This window comes from Zosterops lateralis (genome assembly GCF_965231275.1).
Source record: "Zosterops lateralis genome assembly, chromosome: Z".
NCBI lineage: Eukaryota > Metazoa > Chordata > Aves > Passeriformes > Zosteropidae > Zosterops > Zosterops lateralis.
Window position 1 is genome coordinate 70,717,795 of NC_139800.1, and position 21,158 is coordinate 70,738,952.

The 21,158-nt window shown below is 40.7% G+C and overlaps 1 protein-coding gene across 3 annotated transcripts in view; it reads right to left on the minus strand.

The window, feature by feature from the left end:
* The window catches only part of PLPPR1 (phospholipid phosphatase related 1), a 126,810-nt gene that overhangs the window by 27,581 nt on the left and 78,071 nt on the right, over positions 1-21,158 (minus strand). For all 3 annotated transcript variants that reach the window (XM_083884591.1, XM_083884589.1, XM_083884590.1), the window contains one exon: positions 7,217-7,405. In XM_083884591.1, coding sequence (XP_083740717.1) covers positions 7,217-7,405 — 189 coding nt within the window. The remainder of the gene's footprint in view (positions 1-7,216; positions 7,406-21,158) is intronic.

Here is a 21,158-nt window from a genome sequence, read left to right on the forward strand (position 1 = left end):
CTTCCCTTTGAAAACCCACTACAGAATTCACTGCAACTCAAGCTGCTCACCTCACCTCTCCAGTGGGATCTGCCCTGAGTGTCTCCTTGCTGTCCCACTGCTGCTGGCAGAGGCTGCACTTCATATTGGAAAATATCCTAATTATAGTTTTTTTTTAATTTTATAACTTTAGTTAGTTTTCACAGAATCACAGAACGAACTAGGTTGGAAAAGACCTTTGATATCATCAACATATGTTTGCCTTTGCCCCAGGGGAAGGGAATCATAGTTTCTTTCCAGGGCATTGTTCCATCAGGTGAAGGCCTGATTAGCTTAACATCTCAACATACTGGGAGCAACACAGAAGATACACAAAAAGTAACAGCCACCAGAGGACATCAAGGGCCATCAATAGACCATCAATTCCAAACAACACCCCCGGTCTGGGAAGGAGAGAGAAAATTGAGGACCTAATCAGCATCAGAGGTGAAGATATCTGTAAGCAATAGGAAAACAAATACGAATAATGAACCAATCAACATTAAACTCATTAAATTCATTAACTGAATATCTATGATATATGATATTCAATTAATGAATATCTATGGGTTTTGCCAGTATAAAGTTTGTGAAAAATCTGGTAAAATACGTGTGTCATGGAATGATTTTCTCTGCACACCTGAGCTACATGAGGATTAAATGATTTCTGCTGCCCATCCTGGCCAGAACAGCATCCTGCTAGAAATGAAGTAATGCCTTGATTCTAACATTGAAAATGTTATTGGAGTGTTTTTGTTTTTCCTGCAGTTTTGGCGACACAGCCCTCCTGCTTCCCCTTCACTCCCTCCCTCCCTCCCTCCCTCCCTCCCTTCCAACGTGAAAAAACCACTTTAGTAATTTCTTTCACATTTCCAATGAACACTGGGGTTGTGTGAAGATTCCCACTGTTTCAATTTCAGCTGCAGTTCCACATGGGCTAAGAAGGAGGAGCACTGGCCAAGGTGCATGGAAGAGATACAGGATGCACTACTGTGCCCAGAGTTTGGGACTGCCTCAAGTTTGTCTCTCTGAGAAAGCTACTTCCTTCTGCCTTTCAGAAAAGTACAAGTGATGTCATTTCCTACCACAGCAAGACAATGGAGTTCCTATATTAGGGAGAATTATGTGAAGTGCAGACATGATCTGTCTTTCCTAGGTATTAAATGAATGTTATACTGGTTTCTGCAAGCTTTTAAATCCTTCAACTTGTTTACTCTAACAGCACCCTTGTGACACAGCCCTTTCTAACACCACTCTCTACACTGAAACCCCACCCAGGGACATGTTATAACACACAAAAATCTCTGCAGCAAACAAAACTGAACCTAAATCTTGGGACATCACTGCTCTCGGTTCTGGGCAGTTTTCAGCAAGCTGTGTGATATTTCTCAAATCTTGTGCAAGGATTCGTGTGGCTGTGTTCTTTAGAAAGAACCAAATTAATCAAATCTCCAGCATTCGAACAGCAGCCAAGGGGAGAAGTGGAAATAAGGAAGGCACTGGCTGTGAGACAAGCTGCATGCAGAGCGCTCCAAACCAGAGAATAGCAGCAGATGAGGGTAAATCAGCCAGCTTCAGCATGACTCCACATACTCTCCCTGGGAGAAGCAGGACTCTTTACCAAAAGGTGACCTTTGCAAAATGTTCCAGAGGGTGCTTCATGAGCTCTGGCTTGAGTTGAGCCAAAAGCAGTTCTGCCCTTTTGCACTGTGTTGTCTCTGAAGTTTGTATCAGAACAGCTGCAGTCAGGAGAGGGATGCTCTTCAGGGCCTACATGGGAGCTCATGTCTTCAAAGATGGAGATCCCACATCCCTTCAGTGTTTGCCTACCCTCATTGTTAAAGTTTGCCTAATTTTTAATTAATTTAATTTTTTGAAGCCGGTGTCCCTTGCAAGGTTGCCTCTTGTGATCTGAACAGTCTGTTCCCCTCTTCTCTACAGTCCCCACTAAGAACATGGCATATATTGACTTTCACTTACTGTTGGGAATTCCTTTATTCCTGAGATCTCCCTCGCATTTAGCTCTAGCCCCTGAGGAACACTGATCTGCCATCCTATCTGCTACCCTCAGGACCCAGTATTGACACTGTGAAGCTGAGATACTCCATGGTCAAACCCACGTGGCAAACACTTAGCAACATTTATACTGAGAAAAGGCACCTTCAAAGGCAAGAGGTGGCTGAGGTCTGCCTCAACACCCTCCCCAGGCAGGGACCTGACCAAAGCCTGCCTAGGTGGGCAGAGGTTTTACTTGATAAGATCACTATCACTGATATTCCTGAGGATGAGGGACAGCTGAGAGCTCCCTCAGACACCCTATTCTCTTTGCCATCACATCCTGGACAGGCGTTCTCAGCCCCCAGGAATCAATACTGTATTTTGCAAAATCTTACAAGGCAATGAAACAGTGTCTTCAGCTAAATGTTGCAATGCCAGCACACTTTTAATTTTCCAAGGATACAAACTCAATGGGTTCAATCTGCATTCAATTACTCACCCCATTCTATTTTGGAGTGGGTGGTTGTTGTTGTTTAATGAAAACAATAGGAAAGAACAGTTTTAAGTATTTTTCCAGAACAAGAAAATTGCTTTGTTGTTTTGTTTCTTTTTTTATTTCAAGTCAGAAGTGTTGAAATCCACAATTTATATTCTAGCCTGCTCAAACCCCAAAACTGTCTTAGTGTTGTGCTCAAAAACCTCATACACTGTCGTAAAACTGTCTGAAAGAATTATACTGAAGTTCTAATGAAGAGAATATACATTTTCCCCAGCACTGCATTGTTCCTCACAAACTGGCATGTGGCTGGCACCACCATAAGGTCCTGGAGATGCTGTCAATAGAAGTGCCTGAAACTGTTGCACCAAACCAAGAAAGCGTATTTTTATTCTTCCAGAATGGTGTGCAAATAGCAGAACACAAACATTTACACACAGGGCACACCTGTGCCTCACTCCTTTGTATCCCAGCTCCTCATTCACCACCTCACAACCTGACAAGACTCCAGGAGAGGGAGGCAAGCCACCAGCTGGCAGAGGACACAGGCTGCTGTGCCAGCACAGGGTGAAGTGTGGTGGACAGCCTGCTGTGCCTTCTTGCAACACCATCACCAGCAGAGCCTGGTCATTCCTGCCTGGAGAAGTCAGGAAGGAGCTGCTGTAACAGCTCTGAGCTGCTTCAGACGTTCTTGGTTTTTGCTGGCATCTGCTGCTGAGCAGCCACAGGGGAAATAGCCAAGACAGGCAGAAGTTCCCTGGCTTCCCTTACAGAAATAAATCACTGTAGTAACATGGTTGTGCTAAGTGAAAGCCAAGGCAGAAAAGGAGAACCATCTAGAAGAATGATGTTCCTGAAGTTTGAGAGGTAAGTGCAGATTGTAGAGAGAAGCTGGAACAATTTCCTGCCACTTCAGATCAACACTGTGATTCAGGTTCTAATTCATAATCAGACTGGTTTGGCTTGACTGATTCCAACATTATGTGAAAACTAATACTCCTTTGCACAAAAAAATACGACTGGATAGTTAACAGATTACAGGTAGGCTGCCATTTCCAACCTGGAAACAAAAGGAAAGAACACTGAGAACAGTGCCCTTGAAGCTTTCTGCCATTGTTCAGTATTAATTTCAGTGAGCTGGCTCTGTTCCTAAGCCTCTCGGCTTCTCTTGAGTGGATAGATAAATCACATCAGATGAAGCAGAGCAGGGAAGTGCTGAACTCTGGAAGGATTGTTTAGTACCAGCTGGGGAATTGGCTGCTTCACAGTAACCTCATAACACGGAAAGCTAGTCTTCAGGGACACTGATTAATGTGGTGGAGTCATCCCAGAATATTTTTAAGGAAATGTTTCAAAAACAACAAATAAAACTGCATAAAACCAGGCCAGTCACATTTATTTCCCCACTAAAAGTGCAGGGAAATGCAGATACAGTGGCATCAACCCACAGCAGCACTTCTGCAAAGTGCTCTCAGAAATAAAACACATGCATTTTTTTTCCCCCATGCCCAGTGTCGTAGCCAAATGACAGAGATACAAAGATATTCCATTAAGTTCACAAAGATGCTCCCTTTTGGCTTGCAAGCACTGCCTCAGAGCTATGATGAAATCATGGCTTTGAGTCCTCCCCAGACCTATGTGCACAGGACTGCACTTAATGCTGCCTGTGTCAAGGAGCTTGTACAGATCCCTAGGACACCTGCCACAGCTCTAGACGCCCTTTTAGAAAGTATTATAAGTTAGTATTCTGTTAGTATCCTGGGTTCCACCAATAGTCACTTCTCTCATGTCACGAGGTGTCAGGACAGGGATAATGTGAAGGCAACACAGAGAGATCAGATTGCTGCCACATCAGACCAACCATTTGTCAAATCAACCATCTTGCCATTAGGAAGTGAAGCACTAAGTGTTGTGTGGAGGAGAAACAAGTAATTGTAAGGAGGAACTGGCATTACTTTTGACTTAAGTCATGTCTTCATGATGGAGCTGCACAATGTTGGTGATTCTTCCTGAGAGCAAAGTGAAGCCACAACTTAATTGTCAGTGAATGCACACGATGCTCCTTCCAATGGTGCACAGTTGTGTGGGTTCTTTTGTTTGTGTGGAGGTTTTTGTAGGGTTTTGTTAAAGAGTACAAATCATCATGGTCTAAATAGAAATGGCTGCATTTGCTCCTTGCACTAAAATCCCAGGGATATTCGATTGGATCAAATATCTCTTCCCAGGCTGTGGACAGACTGAGTGAGAGGCAGCACTCATTTGGGTACAGGATGACAGATGAGGATACTCACACTCTTGAGTGGACTAACCAGCAAGGAAGTGCAATACAGAGGTTAGGGAGAATTTGGGCACACTTTCTCTTTTATTTATAAGCTTTTTATTGATGACCATTGCCAAAATTCAGTCTGCAGAGTCAGCTACAAACTGAAGCAAAGTGTGAAAATACTGTGCAAAGAGAAGAAAGTCTCTCATGAAAAGGTGGGAATGAGAAATAAAGTGAAGTTACTCCTATAAAGATATTGTGATGAACACCAGTCAGGAAATATATGGAAAAACATACCTCTGACATATGCCCTGGTTGAAGATCAGCCCAATATTAATTAACAGGACATAAAATACTTGAATTATGTATTAGTAATACAATAAAATTATTAAACTAATTAAATTTTTTGATTAAATAATGCATTAGTAAATACTACATTAAAAATAGAAATAAAAATGTTTTCCCAGGGAAGTTTGATCTGCTGTCTCCTTGAGGCTGTATCTAGAGATCACTGGTGCTAAGCATGGTGTCAAGAGCCCTGTGCTGACCCTGACCCTGACCATGTCTCCTCTGTGTGGAGCAATGTATCCAGTGTAACATCACAGCACAACCCATGAAGTTCACCAGTTGCATCCAGCCCTCAGTGATGACTTTTAGCCCGAGTGATGACTGTCCTTATGGAGCCAGGCTAGCATTTCTGCACAGTTTGCATTGGATAGGTTAGTTCACACAGTCCAGCTCCTCTTCAGCACCCAACAACTTTACCTGACATTACCACAGCCTTTCATTCTTTGTGTTTTACATGGGCTGTGGAAACTACAAATAAATACTTCACAGAATCACAGAACGGCTCAAGCTTGAAAAGGGCTTTAAGATTGTGAAGTCTGACCGTTAAACGCAGCACTTCCAAGTCAAGACTCCAACTCAGCTTTTCATAAAGAGTAGTAATTAGGAAAATTATTTCTTGAGTTACTAAAAAGCAAAGAAGTGCCTATCCACTGGAGGAAAACTTGAAAGGTTAGCATCAGACTTTGGCAGAGCAAGGATTTAAACAGAAGATCCAAACAAAGGGCAATACTTATTACCCAAGGTTATATCAGTAATCAAGGGACAAACCTCCCACTAATGTCATTGTCCTGGAATCAAGGCATGATTCCCACCCTCCATCTACCTTTACAAAAAACACTTGTGAAAGCTACATCCCTGAACACTGGCACTATGTTGATGGGGGAATTCCAAAATGTGGGTGGTTTTTTTTTGGGTTTTTTTTTTTTTTTTTCATTTTCAAATAATCTATCACTGCAGCACAAAGTAAAATGAGAGGCTTGACACGCAACAAGATCCAGTACACAAAATAACTGTGTTCCTGCAGATATTTTTTAAAAACTCATGATGTAATCCACATCAAAACCCCTGGCTGTTTTCAGAAAGTGTCCTGTACCAAAACCAATAGCCTCTTCTGCAAATCCCTTTCACACTTCTTACCACACTCTGTGACAAGAATCTTATTTGATGCACTAAAATTATTGCAGAACAAAACTTAAAATAGACTATGGTGAAGCACTCACCATTTCAAAGTAAATATGTCACATATAGCTTTAATCAACTTTTGAAAAGGATGAAAAGCAAAATTAATATAAGGAATAAATACTAAAAGAAATAAAGAAAAAGAAATGAAACAAAGTCCAAAACCACAATCTGACAGGAATTTATCAACGTAATTACAAATTCAGCAAAGCTGGGGCTGTTGGTGAAATACGCAACTTTCTGTGTGGAAAATGAAAAAGGGTTGAAGTTTTGCTAACTGCAATAAATTGTTTGGCATTGTATGTATTCAGCTAATTGAATATTTTCATCTATGTAGAGCAGCTACATTACAGCTTACTGGCTGAAGTAAAATAGAAAAAGTAATGAAGAAAATCTGGTAAAAAAAAAGTAAAGTGACTGTCAAAAATAAAGATATTATAAACAAAAAGGAAACAGCATTCATATTTTTCTTTGTATATAGCATCCTTCTAATCATCTAAGCCTTTTAAGGCCATTCAACAGTCCTTTTAATATAGCAGGAAATAATCCTGGATATACTGCACATCTGACCTGGATTTTACTTCAGCTTTATCCTGTTTTATTATTTCCAGTAATAAATAAACTTTGCATTAGAGCCTCTCTGGAGGCCAGGAAACTCACAACTAATCAGTGAAGTAAGCAAGCTATTGTAAAAGGCTTAACAAGCTCTAACCCTCACTCTTGCATTGTGATTACCTCAGAATAATTACTTCTGGAGATAACAGATGAAGATCATACTAGGCTGAGGCAAAATAGAGATCCAGCTAAGTGTAAATCAATTACAGTTGAAGAGAGAGGCGAGGAAACAAAGATACCACAAGGCTATTGTTATTATTTCTGAAAAATAAATATTTAAAATAATTCCTCATACTCACAATTGCTGTTGGAGTTGAAGCCAGCACACAGTACAGCACAAGCGGAGAAATGAAGCTCTCGTCCTCTGTCCCAGGGTACGGTTTCATCAAATTGCCATCCTGACAGAAGAAACCTTGGATATGCACCTGAAAAGTGTCAGTGTACTCAAAGTAGTAGGCGAGCAGAACAGTCCCAGCCATGATGACGAGCTGAAAATAAAGCATAGTCAGAGAGAGGTGTTATTTGCTTTTTGAACAGATGCAGCTATGCCTGCAAGCTACTCCAGTCCTATGGACCATCCTCCCTTCACCGTCACTCTGACAACCCATGCCATAATAGTGTGTGAGTGTGTGTGTGTGTGTTTCTGTGCCTTTGCTTTGCAACATCTGTTACATAAACCTTTTGGCAAACGACACTAATGAACGCCTCAGATAAGAGTGGGTCTGTGCCACAGTGCACAGGGGGACAAGAGCTTTACAGCTCAACATTATCAAAGGGCATGTGAGTGTCAGAGCAACAGGGATCGATGGCAGTGGCAGGGCAAGGGGCAGTGTGACAGGAGACAGCAGCAGTGACAGCTAAAACCTCAGTGCTCAGTGGCAGGGGGTGGGAAAGCATTATTACAAAGCCAAGAGGAAGCTAAAACCCAAAACACTTCCCTGTTGCAGCTGCAAGCCTGTGCTAGAGAATATGCTTATTCATATGAGCCCTCTGTGTCCAGATGAAGATGGGTCCAGAGGAAGACTTCTCTCCAGCCACTCATCTTTCCCTGTGGGTGCTTCTTTTGAGTAAAGGTTTAGAAGTCTACTCAGAAATCTCCAAGCACCCTGCAGGGACTTCCATGCACTGCCTGACTTACCCACTCCACTAGAGCCACTTTTGAAAAAACTGGCTTTGGTCTGAAGCTGCATTTATAGCACAGATATGAACTGCAAGGAGCCTTTCTGGTCTCTCTTTTCATACTTTATGGTGCCTAAATGGGTCGGTTGGAGGTTTAGCAATCTGCATTTTTTTGTATATATCCACAGCATCAGGTTCCCACACTGCTTCAGCAACATGTCACAAAAACCTCATCAAAGGTGCCCCTACCCTCACCTCATGAAAAAAGATTTACTAATACTTGCTCTCCCTCTGCCACACTGCAAAGAAAATCTCACATCATGGTCCTCACCCAAGACAAAAATGGTAATATTGATTTATAACTGGTCTCTCTATTTAGAGGTAATGGCGCTAAAACTAAAAGAGGGTTGATTCAGATTAGGCATAAAGATGATGTATTTTACAATGAAGGTAGTAAAAAAATGGCACAGATTGCCCAGAGGGGTGATGAATACCCCATCTCTGCAGCTGTTCAAGATCAGGTTGGACTGGGTTTTGAGCAACCTGGTCTAGTGAAAGGTGCTCCTGCTCATTGCACAGGGGGTGGACCAGCTGGCCTCTAAAAGTTCCTTGCAACTGAAATCCTATGATTCTAAATTGTGACTACAGGATCTGATTCAAAATCTTTATGGAGACTAGTGCTGCTATTGTCACTATACAACTATTTTTGTCATTATTGTGGTGTCATTATTTTGTTTTTTCTTAATGTATGTTTTTGTAACCCCTTAAAATGGTTTGCTCTGTACCTCCCTTGCCCCTTTCCTTGTATATTTGTGTTAGTCCTTATTGTATCCATTTACTAGTTTGCCAATCTACTCGCTTCCTTGCCAATCTTCCCCAGTCCCTGCCCTCAGTTCCAGAGATTTCTGTGTTCCTCCACACCCTGTTGGTTCTCTAAATTTGTATCCTCCCCTTGTGTTCCCCACTGGTTGATGTTCTGTAAGTCCCTGCTCCCTCTGATCCTCCCCCAGTTATATCCTACTGGTTGAATGTTTGTACATTCCCTGGGTCCCTCCCCTGTTCATCACTGGGAGCACAGCCCTTGGCTGGGTCTTCGCCTCTGCCCTTCCTTCCAGTTAAATCTGCTTTGTGCTTCTGTTAATAAAACTGATCCTTGGAGTGGCAAGCTGAGCCTGTCCTGTTATTTACACCCTGATTTACCTACCAAGTGCTGAGGAAACTCAGGAGCCTGGGGGCAAAGTGACATGGCCCCCATTGCCCGTGGTCCTTGAACCAGGAGTGCGCACTGAGACATCTAACTATACAAGTTATCTTGCTACAACATAGAAAAAAAGTGGAATAACCAACTCTTGGTTTTAGTATTAGTATTTTGCTTTTATTAGTTTTAGTATTTTGCCTCTGCATCAAACCTGTACTGCTCAAAGATACACTTGAAGCTATTAATGCACTCCTCTGGGACATCCCTGCACACACAGCCACCCATTAAAGCCATTGTATATTTGAGTCAGTACTGCACTAAAATTGGGAAAAAATAATGAAATCAGATTAGTCGTTGATGAAAGTAGAAGACCAAAGAACCCCTAAGTGGTTGAGGTAGGGAGGGACATTTAAGGGTCAGTTGGTCCACCCTCCTCTGCTCAAGCAGGGACATACACCTTGGCCCAGGACCATGCCCAGATGGTTTCTGAACATCTCCAAGGATGGAGTCCTCACAACCTCTCTGTGTCACTTGTAAGATGGACTTAAAAGAATGTCACAGTGAAGCTGTATTTGGGATGGACATTCCATCCCCCACCTTTCACCTTTAAAATTGACTGTCTAATTTTGTAGATGTATTATTTTAAAGACCCCATACCCACCCAGAATAAATTTTCTTTTTAATAAACATAAAGCAAGAGGCTGTTATCTGTGTATTCCCCAGAGATCTCTACAGCAACCTTGATGAGTACAAACACAGTCCCATAACTAAGGACACAGGAGTTAATTTACATCTGAATTTAACTCCTTGAGCAGCTATAGATTTTCTGATCAACCTGGGCAACTCAGCTTTGTTAACTAACACAGAGAAAGGCAATGACACTATCACTGTTCTATCTGACATGCCCAGATAAACACGTTGGAGATTACAGGATTTTGGATATACTGGTCTTTAAACTCAGTTCCAGCACCTAATATGACCTGGGCTGTCAAAACCAATCTGACCCACTCTTCCTGTCCCAAATATACTCTCAGAAATACTTCAGGTTGCCAGCCCCAGCTGGCAAACACAAATAAATGATAAATAATAAATTATACAATAGACAGCTGTTTTTTCTCCTTTTACTGGACAACAGAGAAAGCAAATTACTGCACTTTAAACCTTCTTTGGGTGTCATATGGAAAAAAGAACACTTCAAAAAACAATGTTTTGATACAGGAGGAAAATGTCACTTAACCCAAATGCAGCCTCTAGACAACAGTTCCATAACTAATCTTGACCTTTCATGGTCAAATGCTGACTCGGTGCTGTGCAAAATCCTCCCCTGCATAGAAAATACAGCTCTTGACTGACTGACTCAACATAAATATTGACCTATGATATCACAGATCACAAGATCACAGAATGATTTGGGTGGGAAGGGACCTTAAAGCTCAACTCATTCCAATCTGCTTGCCATGGGCAGGAACACCTTCCAACCTGGTCTTGAGACACCTCAATAATGAACTCAGTCTTGTTCACACACTGTGTTTCTGTGTTTTGTTCTTCTGCGAAAGAAAAAACCCCAACATATAATTTGTGAAAAGAGGTTTGAATTGTGGACATACTGTAACCTGTAGGTGGCATCCACCATCTCAGGAAAACAGCAACAGCAGACAGTAGCAATTTGACCTCCAGCTAAACAGACCCTACCACATCCCAAGGGATTACATGAGATACAGGAAGTACAGTCAGCTACTGCCACAAACAGGAGCAAGATTTTTGCTGCTCGTACAGTCAGCCAAGACCTGACCACTTCTGTGTTGCAACTTCCTGTGCCTCATCTTGAGTATTTTCTTCAAGCAGCTTCTCAGCAAAATGCAACCAGAAACTTCTTTTTGTTCTCCCTTCCCTATTTCCTTTGCACATGGTAACTATTTCATATGTGTTTAACATGAGTGAGGTAACTGGCTGTTTGTGCAGGGAAAATTCTACTTGTAGCTGCTTGGCAGTGGTAATTGGTGACTGAGGAATGATCTGGTACAGACAACAAGAAGGGTCAAGTGCAAGAAGGGGTCAAACTGGCCAGAAGCAGGGATGTCAGAGACAGCAGGGCTCCTTGCAAGGCAGTAAACTTTCCCTGAGTGCTGGGATAAAGAACAGCTGCAGTGCTGCCTTGTAGACATCCTGGAATTTGAGCTTTTCGGGGTCCAAATCAGTGGGCCTGAATTTTGTAGCCTTTTCTCTCTTTTCTACCTGTTTTCAGGTCTACAATCACTGAAGGAAGGAGGGAAGAAGAACAGGTAGGCTGATTTAAACTAAAGATATAAAGCATCCCATTACATAATTCAGAAACCACAATGCAGTTTCATGCTAACATTATGTAGGGTTTATTTATTAATCCTTTTAAACTCATTTCCTTGAGTTTACTTGGGGAAAAATTAAAAATGCTCAATAACTTCAGAAGGGCAGCCAATGAACAGAAGGCTGCTAATAAGTCTAAGGTGCTTAATAGCCTCCATTAGCACAGTGTTTAATTGTGTCATAATCCTTAATATTTATCATCACTGTTTCATTGTGAGGTAAGAAAATGCTCTTATCACCATTTTACAGAAAAGGGACAAAAGCTGAGGAGATAAAAAGACTGCCTTCAGGTCATGGCACAGCCTGTGGCAGAGCCAAGATTTATCTTTCTTCTGAACCAATTTTTTTTTTTTTTTGATTAGTCAATAATCTACACATGAAAAGGCTCAATGATATATATGTTTAGGTACTGATTCTGTAAAAGCTCATTCATGACAGTGTTAAGAAAACAAACTGTGTGTCTGACTCAGCCCCATTTAAAAATTCCTGCTGAATTTAAATCAATCTTGACAAAGCTGGACTTAAGCAACTGGGGTGTGTTTTTCCCTCAGTCATTTAAATGGATTAAATGTAGCACTTAACATCTATCCCTTGACACAGCATTAATTCTGCTCTGTTTTAAGAGTCCACGCTGGTTCTGTCCTTATAGACCTTCCTGTCACTGCACACCCTTACTCCTCTTTAACCTGTGGGCATTCTCTGCATTCAAAAAATCACTTTCTTCAAGACATGTTCAAGACATAGGAAGCAAGTCTTGCAATCTTCTTTGGGCAATGGGTATTTGTTCGGTGTAGAGTTAATCATGTTTTAATGAAAGATTGTGTACTGAGTATAAAGAAATAGAATCTTCAGAGTAAGCAGTACAGTTAGTTACACTAACTCTAGGGTACTGGTGTACATCCAGAAATCCTCCTCTTCATCATAATAGCATAGAGTCTCTGACAGCAAAATTCAGAGAGCACTAGTGTCCAAATGAAATTACTGCACTTCCAAGTAGTGTGACTGACGTCTCACACTGTATGCACTCTCATAATTCACTGCAAAGCACTTCCCCATATCCTCAACAACTGGGAGATTTTTTTTTAAATACTGTCACTCACAGAAAAGAGGCCCCTGTTCTGCGAGTAACAAAGCAAGAGGGTAACTCCCCTCAGAAAAGGGGCATAAAGCTGAAAAAGCGAGAGATCAATATTAGAAGAGAGAGAGACAGAATTTTTTGATCAGCCCAGACTGAAGACTCCCCAGAATAGAGAAGCAAGAAGTTTATGGAGAAAAGGATGATGCTGGGAAAATTTCTTGTGTACTCTTTAGTCATAATCTGTCTGTCATGTAAGACAGGCACACAGCCACTGCAAAAATCTTTTGCTGTGGGTTTTGTGACTCATGTAAGTTTGTTTCCAGCAAATTTCAGTGGTTTTCCTTCTTTAACTGAAACTGCCAGTTTCATGAGCAATGCAAACCTGCACAGGTGTTTTAAACCCTTGACATATGCTGTGGCTCACAATTCCACCCATTTTGATCTACCTCCCCCTCTGCCTGAAGTCTAGTGACCCACTGTTATGAAAAACCTGAAACAATCTGGTGTGCTTTTTTGAGAGAGGTGATGAGGGCATGACTCTTGGAACATACACACTTGAGCATCCAACAGCCATGACATATGTGTGTCCTGCAGTAACTCCTAAGTTACTGCTGAAAGTAATTGTTAAAGTGTGTCTTTGCTCTCTACTGGATAATATCAGAAATATTTAACTATGCATCAAAGACTGTTTTGCCCAGGGATGGGTCCAGGTTTCTCTCTGTGAAGGGAGACAGTCCATTTCTCCTTACCCATGAGAACTCCAGTCTTGCAGCTGCAGCAGAGGGATGTTAGAAACACAGCAAATTGGAACAAGTCACATTTATTATTAAATTCAAAGACCCACTTTTGCCTTTCTAAAAGCAGATCAAACCTCTATTTAAGAATTACCACGTCTGTTTCCTGAAGTATCATTATTAGGATGAGCCTCAGAAACTCAAGTTGGTTCAGGGATCATTATTTTTTTGTAAGTGTTGGCTGCATTTATTTGTGGCCAGCTGATCTCTACTTACTAAACCAACCTTCAGCTCATAGTGTTTGTAACTGACATGAAGAAAGAAGACATCTAAGTTATATTTCATTTTCTTAAATCATCAAGCTTCCTTGTGGCAGAGGAATTGCAGACTCCTGTGGAATCCCTGGAGCCACTCGGGGTATTACCCAGGGTCTGGCCTTGGAAGGGTTTACTATAAAGAGGACTCACCTAGACTAAAGAGAAGACTTCCCCATAGTGCCTTGTGACACTCCCTAACACTGCCCCAGTCTCGTTCTCCCTGATGCCAAATTCTCATGGTCTTTCCTTTCCCCGATAATCCTTTGGTTGTGGGATCCCGGTGACCAGCCCTGTCTTCCCTACAGGTCACTGCCCTTGCCTCCCCCTTGTACCACCCCCATGACCAGTGGGGTCACTGGCTGCTGTACCCCATACTTCAGCTGGCATTCAGCACATGGCCTGTCCTTTTTGTTCCTGATAGCCTTCAGTGCATTAAATAAACCCAGCTGGAACTTTGTCACTGTGGCATGTGTGGATGTGTGAGCTTGACTGCTTTGCCTGAACTTCCCCCAAGTGGCTTTTCCACCAGAGAGGCTTATTGAGGTCTAGGCTTCAGCTCCACTCCTAACAGACACAATATTACAGACTCCTAGAAAATAATGGATTTGGATAATTTGACTTGAAACAGATATTTTGCCCAGCCTTTTTACAGTATTTTCTCTGGGAATTCTTTTCAGGGCTCCTGAAATCATCTGTGCTGAAAGACCTACTACCTTGTCTTAAGAAGGATCTATATTTTCACACTGTGGAGTGGTCAAGTGGTAAGGAAATGTTAAACAGGCCTTCAGACAAGCTTGTATTCACAAATAACAAAGAAAGTGAAGACTATCATTAATCAGAAGCCCATCTGATCCAGCTGTGCCAGCAGCTGAAGTTTCACACTGAGATGGGAGGGTGGCAGGTGCTTGTCTCCCATTAGCTGTTAATGGGAATTAGCAGGATGAACCTTTCAGGGATCAAAAAAACCCCTCAGTGTACAGCAGTTTGTGAAGCATCTGTTGTGTGCCTTTTTATCACAAGCGATTCACCTTTAAAGGTTTCACCTTCGCAATTGTGTAGCAGACCCAGGTCTGTGGAAAGAGAAGTGTATTGGCCATCAAAGCCTCCTGAAGTCTGTAACTGCAGCAAATTATTGTTTGTAATGGATTATAAGGATCAGGCTGACTGCACAATCTTTTATTATTGCCAAGAAAATGAATGCAGCAAATCACCTACTCTTTATGAAAATACTGCAAAACAAGGACAAAAAATAGACAAAAAAGGACAAAAAAATGTTCATTACAACATTACATTGCAAAATGAAAGAAAAAATGAACCTCTATTAGAATTCCATGTAATGGTAAAACAAGTGAATGATTTCATTATGCTGAATAATCCCTTATTACTGTCAGATAAAATACAAAATCCAATGGTCTTTCTACACTGCCACTCCTCAAAGTGTTTTCTCTCTCTCACCTTACATAACTGATTCTGAAATCAGGTTTTTTTATGCAACTGTTGCACACAGCCAGCGTGTTTGCAGCAGCCCAACAAAGGATATGGCTTTGTTACAGGAGTTCTGGAGTCCATTCAGTGTGCAGGCACAAGCTGGGCAGTGGAGGCAGAGAGGCTTATTAAGGCACACAATTTTTGAAGCTGTAGCTGTGTAGAAGTCAAAGCAATCTCTGCAGAGCTTTTTAGGAGTCCATTTTGTGAACTTATTGTCTTATTTCACCATTTTAGTAATTAAGTATGGATTAGGTATGGTTTGTAAGGCTGAAAAACACATGCTCAGACAAGAAAAGGATTCCTATCTTCCTAAGTCACTTATTTCAGCAGAAGTGGTTTTGTGAGAGTAGCATGACCTCTAAAAATACTGATATCGGGTTAAAAACTCTTTCAGCTTCTTTTTTATATAATGGTCCTTGAAGAATGGCGATGTGCTACACTGCAATAACTTAATGTTACCTAAGAGCTCACCCACATAAAGAATCCAGATTTCTCCAGCTCTAACTGTGCATTTAAAGCAGTACAGATCTCTTAATAGTAACAGACATCAAGGCATAAAAATGCTCTAACCACTACAACGTTTTCATATTTAGAAAATAAAATAAACAATACTATGAAGTACCTTGATTACCTCAATCTATACAACTCAGATACAGCTCAGTGCACTTTATATACTGCTCTAGTTTTCTCAGTTTAAAACAACATTTTTCAGCCTTTTCATGTAAAGACTTTTACTTTTCACCAGTGATTCTTATGTAATAAATTTAAACCTACTTTGTTTGACAGGTAAGTACAATCCATGGATTGATCACAGGCTTAAACTGTCAGCCTGAAGGAAGAAGGGGCATCTACCCACACCTTACCTGACTTGTCACAGCCTGAGCCTGCTCTCAGTGTATTCACTGCACCCACAAAGAGCTGGGCTGCCTTGGGAGAGCCTCTTTACATCAGCTTTGTCTGAGAAAAGCTCAGCCTTTGATGCTGGAGAAGCTCAGCCTTTGATGCTGGAGAGGGACAACACAGGTCTTCTCACTTTCTTTAGCAGGAATAACATGCAGGGGTAGATGTCCCTACAAGATTGAGGTGGTCACCCAATGCTATGGGCACTTGCAGAAGATTTTGGTGTACCTCAGAGAGGCAGTGAGATGAATGGACAAAGGAAAGATGCAGCAGCACAGGTGATGGAAACTGTAAAAAGCACTGTAGTGTCTTTTTAATCACTGACAGCAGAGAAAAGGCATTTCTCCCACGGCTTGAAGAGGGAGGAAATGAATGCCCCTCTCTTTTGTGGAATCAAATAATATCTGTGTTTCTATTAGTAAGAAAGTCTGTAAAAATCAATACTAAATATACCTTTCATTTACCTTTCATCTAGAAAACAGATCATAAAAGCTATGAAAACACCTATCATTTAGGAACATAAGTTAGGGACATGGGCTAGTGGTGGACTTGGCAGTGCTGGGTTAATGGCTGGACTTGGTGGTCTTAGGGGGCTTTTCTAAACTCAATGGTTTTGTGACTCAGCTTCCTTTAGTATAACCTTGAATATCTGCTCACCCTCTTGCAATTTCTCTATTTTGGCAATTTCTCTATCTTATATTTCATTATAATAATTTGCCTTCTTTATGAAATCGTCACAAAAAAGGTTCTTCTCCATTAGCATTTAGATTCTATCCAGTTATGCTACATAACTGGACCTTTAACTAAACCAAGTGCAGAAGGAGTTCATGTAGGACAATTCTAAGGAGCTATTCTTATTGTTTTTGTGACAGCACAGACTTTGTTATGTAGCAGATTTAAAAGAAATGTGATCTATTTAAGAAGAACCCAGTTATGATGAGATATATATGCTATTTTGTTGGGGTTTTATTTTAATTTAAGGGATATACTGATGCAGAAGACTATTATGAGCTTGATTCAAAGTAGATTTTGAAGGCTTATCAGCAGGGGGCATTCATGCAACATTAAATTCCAAATGTCACACTACCAAACATCCATGAAGCACCTGTAATGTTTTATCTTTCTAATATATTTTGTGGGTTGCCCTGTGTTTTTCACAACATCATCTCATTTTTTTTAAGTATAGCTGGAATGTCAGGTCATTTGGTGGTAACAGTAATGTGGTTAATAATCTACTGAGGGCTTCATCCTGACTTTTAAAAGAACTCTTTGTTCCTGGTTTGTGTAGTTTGAAAGAGGAGTGATTTTAAGACCAATAAATTTGCAGCCAGCAGTTTCAAAGGGGATTAGCACATGCAGGAAGAATAGGTGGAATCATCCCTCTCAGTGAGTATTTGTGCACAAGCATCAGTTGCTCCTTGACATCAGATCATGCACTTGACTTTCCTATGTTTGTACTATGACCTTACTACTGATGTGGAGAAAGGAGGTGTTTACAGAGGGCAATTTTAAATAGCAACATTTTCCCTGTCCACTGACTCTGAAATAAAAGCAACCACATTGATAATGTAAAGTATCACTCACAAAAAATGAATCCAGGAGTTCACGTCTGAGATTTTATCCTGTGATAGTTTTCCAACATTAACAAACAACAAAAAGAAATTTTTTTTCTTTTTCCCCCTAAACCTTATTGAAGGTGGTTTACAAAGGCTCTCTGTCAGATCTAGCTGTGTGTGAGGTGGTGACTGAAGAGGTCAGAGTTAAAAGGAAGAGCTTTCCACTGCACTGGCTCTGCTCCTTGGTCTTATACTCAGGGCTGATTCTCAGATCCTGGCACACTGTGATCTCACTCTCACTTTGTTCACTAATAGCATAAAAGTTACTGAACCTGATCTGACCTTTCTGGATTAAAATCTGTGTAATTTACATCAATCTACAGTCTGTATAGTCTGTATGTGTAGTGTATAGAGACATAAATTTAAAATTTTGACAAGAATTACACTAGTAAGTTTTCTTTCCCACAATAAAAAGCTGGAAATTTAGCTAATTCTTTTAAACTGAAGTTGAGATTTTCACAAGACCACTTGAGTGCAGGAATGGAATTTTAAAGGAAAATTAAGAAAAGTTTTAAATACAGTGGAATACTGGGACTTTAAGCAACATTTGGAAGATATGCACATTAAAGATGGGTATCAGAAAGCTGCTTGTCTGCTACAGTAGCAAACTACTCTGCAAAATTAGGTAGGTCTTGCTTTCAGGGCCAGACTCTCCAGATTTGCCTCTGGTATCTGGAACATCATGGTAGGTCCCACACATTTCTGTCCCTGAAGAATATATCCTGTATTTCATGTAATATCTTTTTCTCAGGTACACGCAGACTGCTACCTTTCTTATGGCAACAGCTGGTTTGCAGAAAACAATAGTGAAATGAAACTTGTTCCTCAAACAGGTGTATAAATCCAGACATTCTGAACTTCCTGTGAAATCACTGGCTATCTTCTATGTATGAAAATCAAGACTCTTCTCTTAACAAAAATTGAGAAATACAATTTTCCTTTAAGACCTCAGAAACATGGGGTCTGATACCCTTTCAGATAAATGTCAGGATGAGATTTATACAAGAGGGGAAGAGAATTAACCTTCCACCTGTCAAAAGGGAAAATATACCAGATTAAAAAAATTGTATTTTTATTTAGCACTTGAAGAAAGTGATCACCATTACCAAGTGTTGTTAAAATCTCCAAACCACAAGTATAGCTTATTTATCTTCCCTCGAGCAGGTCCCATGAGGCTTTTCAGCAGGTGGCATTAATGCTCTGTTCAGTTCCAAATGGCACACAGCCAGGAAACTGCTGCTTCCAGCATGTAACACCTTAAAATGATCTACAAATTCTGGTGGAGACTAAGTAATTTTCTCAACATAAAAGTCTGCATTAAAATTGCATCTGCTCAGAATGATTTTTTTTTAGCAACAGAAGCAGAGCAGAGATATATTTTGATTACTCTAGTAATAAATTAAAAGAAACCAAGAGCATTTTTTTCCTTCTCATGTCCTCTCTGGTCTGCCTTCTCCTCTCCCCATCACGACATCTGCAGTATCAGCTTTTTCAAATGAGTACCACTGGAACTTCAGGCATGTACCAGAGCATGAGTTACATAGCACCTTTAATGACAAGTATAGGCACCCAATGCAGCACTACACAGCTTTGCCCAAGTTTAAAGACTTGATGTTGAAGCTGAGAGAGAGAGGAAACAGAGATCCTGAGGTAGCAAACACCTGTGATCACTTGGGAATGACTGAAAATGAGTTACACTCCCAGGACTGGTTATTGTCCCTACCCATCATTTGCCTAAAACAAACAGTATGAAATGCTGGGATCATCTGCAGAACTTGTTAAGAGACCTCTTACTGATTCCATGAAATCCAGCATCTAACACACTAGTAAGAACTTCTGTACTTCAAGCACCATGTGAACAGTCACTGCTACAAACAGCTGCTTTGGAAGAGCTTGTTTGGTTGGAAGACTCGGAACATTTTTCACTGCTTTTTCTAAATGCAGGAGGAGTGTTTTCCACCTCATGAAACTGCCCACAACAATATTAGAACACAGAATATAGCCTGCCAGGATGTTCTCAAAAAATTGGTGTCCAAATTGTGCTTAAAAGGGTTCAGGGTTTGCTCCCCTAAACCAGGCTCTGGATCTACCTATTGGTCTGCTCCAGCCTCAGAAACACCCAAATCATGAAACTTGCTCAAATACTTGCATATAGCAAAGTAATAAAAAGTCCTGAAAGCTCAGAGCAACTCCAAAGAGTTTAATGAGAACCTGGTGCTGAATTTGGCCCTCTAGCTTTGAACAAGATGTGTTCTTCTGTGAAAGCCTGCTTTGAGTTTGATTCTTTTTGACAACAGTTCTTAACCTGGACTACACTGACATGAATCATCCAGTCCATTAGAAATAATGCAAAATCTTGTCATAATTCATTGTTTGCCTAGTTTTAGTAACCAAAATCACAAAATTGTAGCTTATTTTGCTTTGAAGTACCACAGTCATTCCATAAATAAAAGTCAATTTGACTGATGCACACACACATTATATATTTCCATGTATCTGTGTCCTCCAAAAATGCCCAATACAGGGATTGCTCTGGAAAGTTGAAAAGCAGCCTTCGGCTAAAACAGCTCCCAAGCTGCCCTATAACCCTGTTAATAGTTCACTGAGTAATGAGTTTTCACTGTACAAATGGCTTATAAAAGCTGTTAAATCCATCATGAACTCTAAAGGCTTTTTAATCTAATGACTATTTTCACCTACATAGAGGTGTCAGGACAATTTATTCTCCAAGTGTTGAGAAACAACAGATCCTGACAGGACACAGGATTCTGACTGATGTATCTTTTCAGTATGCTTTTTATGATTGCTCTCTGGTATCTTCATATAGTACCTAAGCAAAACTGTTCACAGGGAGATGGAGAGGTATATTTTGATTTCTAATGTGCCCTTCTAGGCAGAAAAGCAAGCATCTCTCTGAAAATTGAAGGGAGTGACAGTGGGAGAATCAGAGGAAAATGAGAACTAGGATAAAGTAAAATACAAAAGGAACAAAGATCTGCACAAAGTGAAAAGCAACACACCAAACACAACCCTTACTTTCTCTTTGCTTGTTCTCAGACTGCAGACTTGTGGATGCTAATGATAGACTGGGTGACATTTTTAGCAATGTGTTTGAGATGGGCTCAAAGTAAAAGAAGTTGAGGATTTTTGCCCACTCTGACATATAAAAAAAACCACTAAGGAGTGCAACAGCAGTGTAGTGCACACACACTCACCCCAATGAATGGTTGTTTATTCTTACACCCTGTGCATCTTCCTTGTCCAGAAGATGATCCAGATTGTTCCTCTAAAGAAAGGAGCTAACAATTTTCCAGCTGCTCTACAATTCACAAGCCATTGCCTCATCCATGGATCATTGTTTCAGGAAGACCAAAAAAGCTGTAAAAAATCAGACAGATCTAAAATCTGCTGGTATCTTAGCTGGTTAAATGAAGAAGAAACTGTTTTC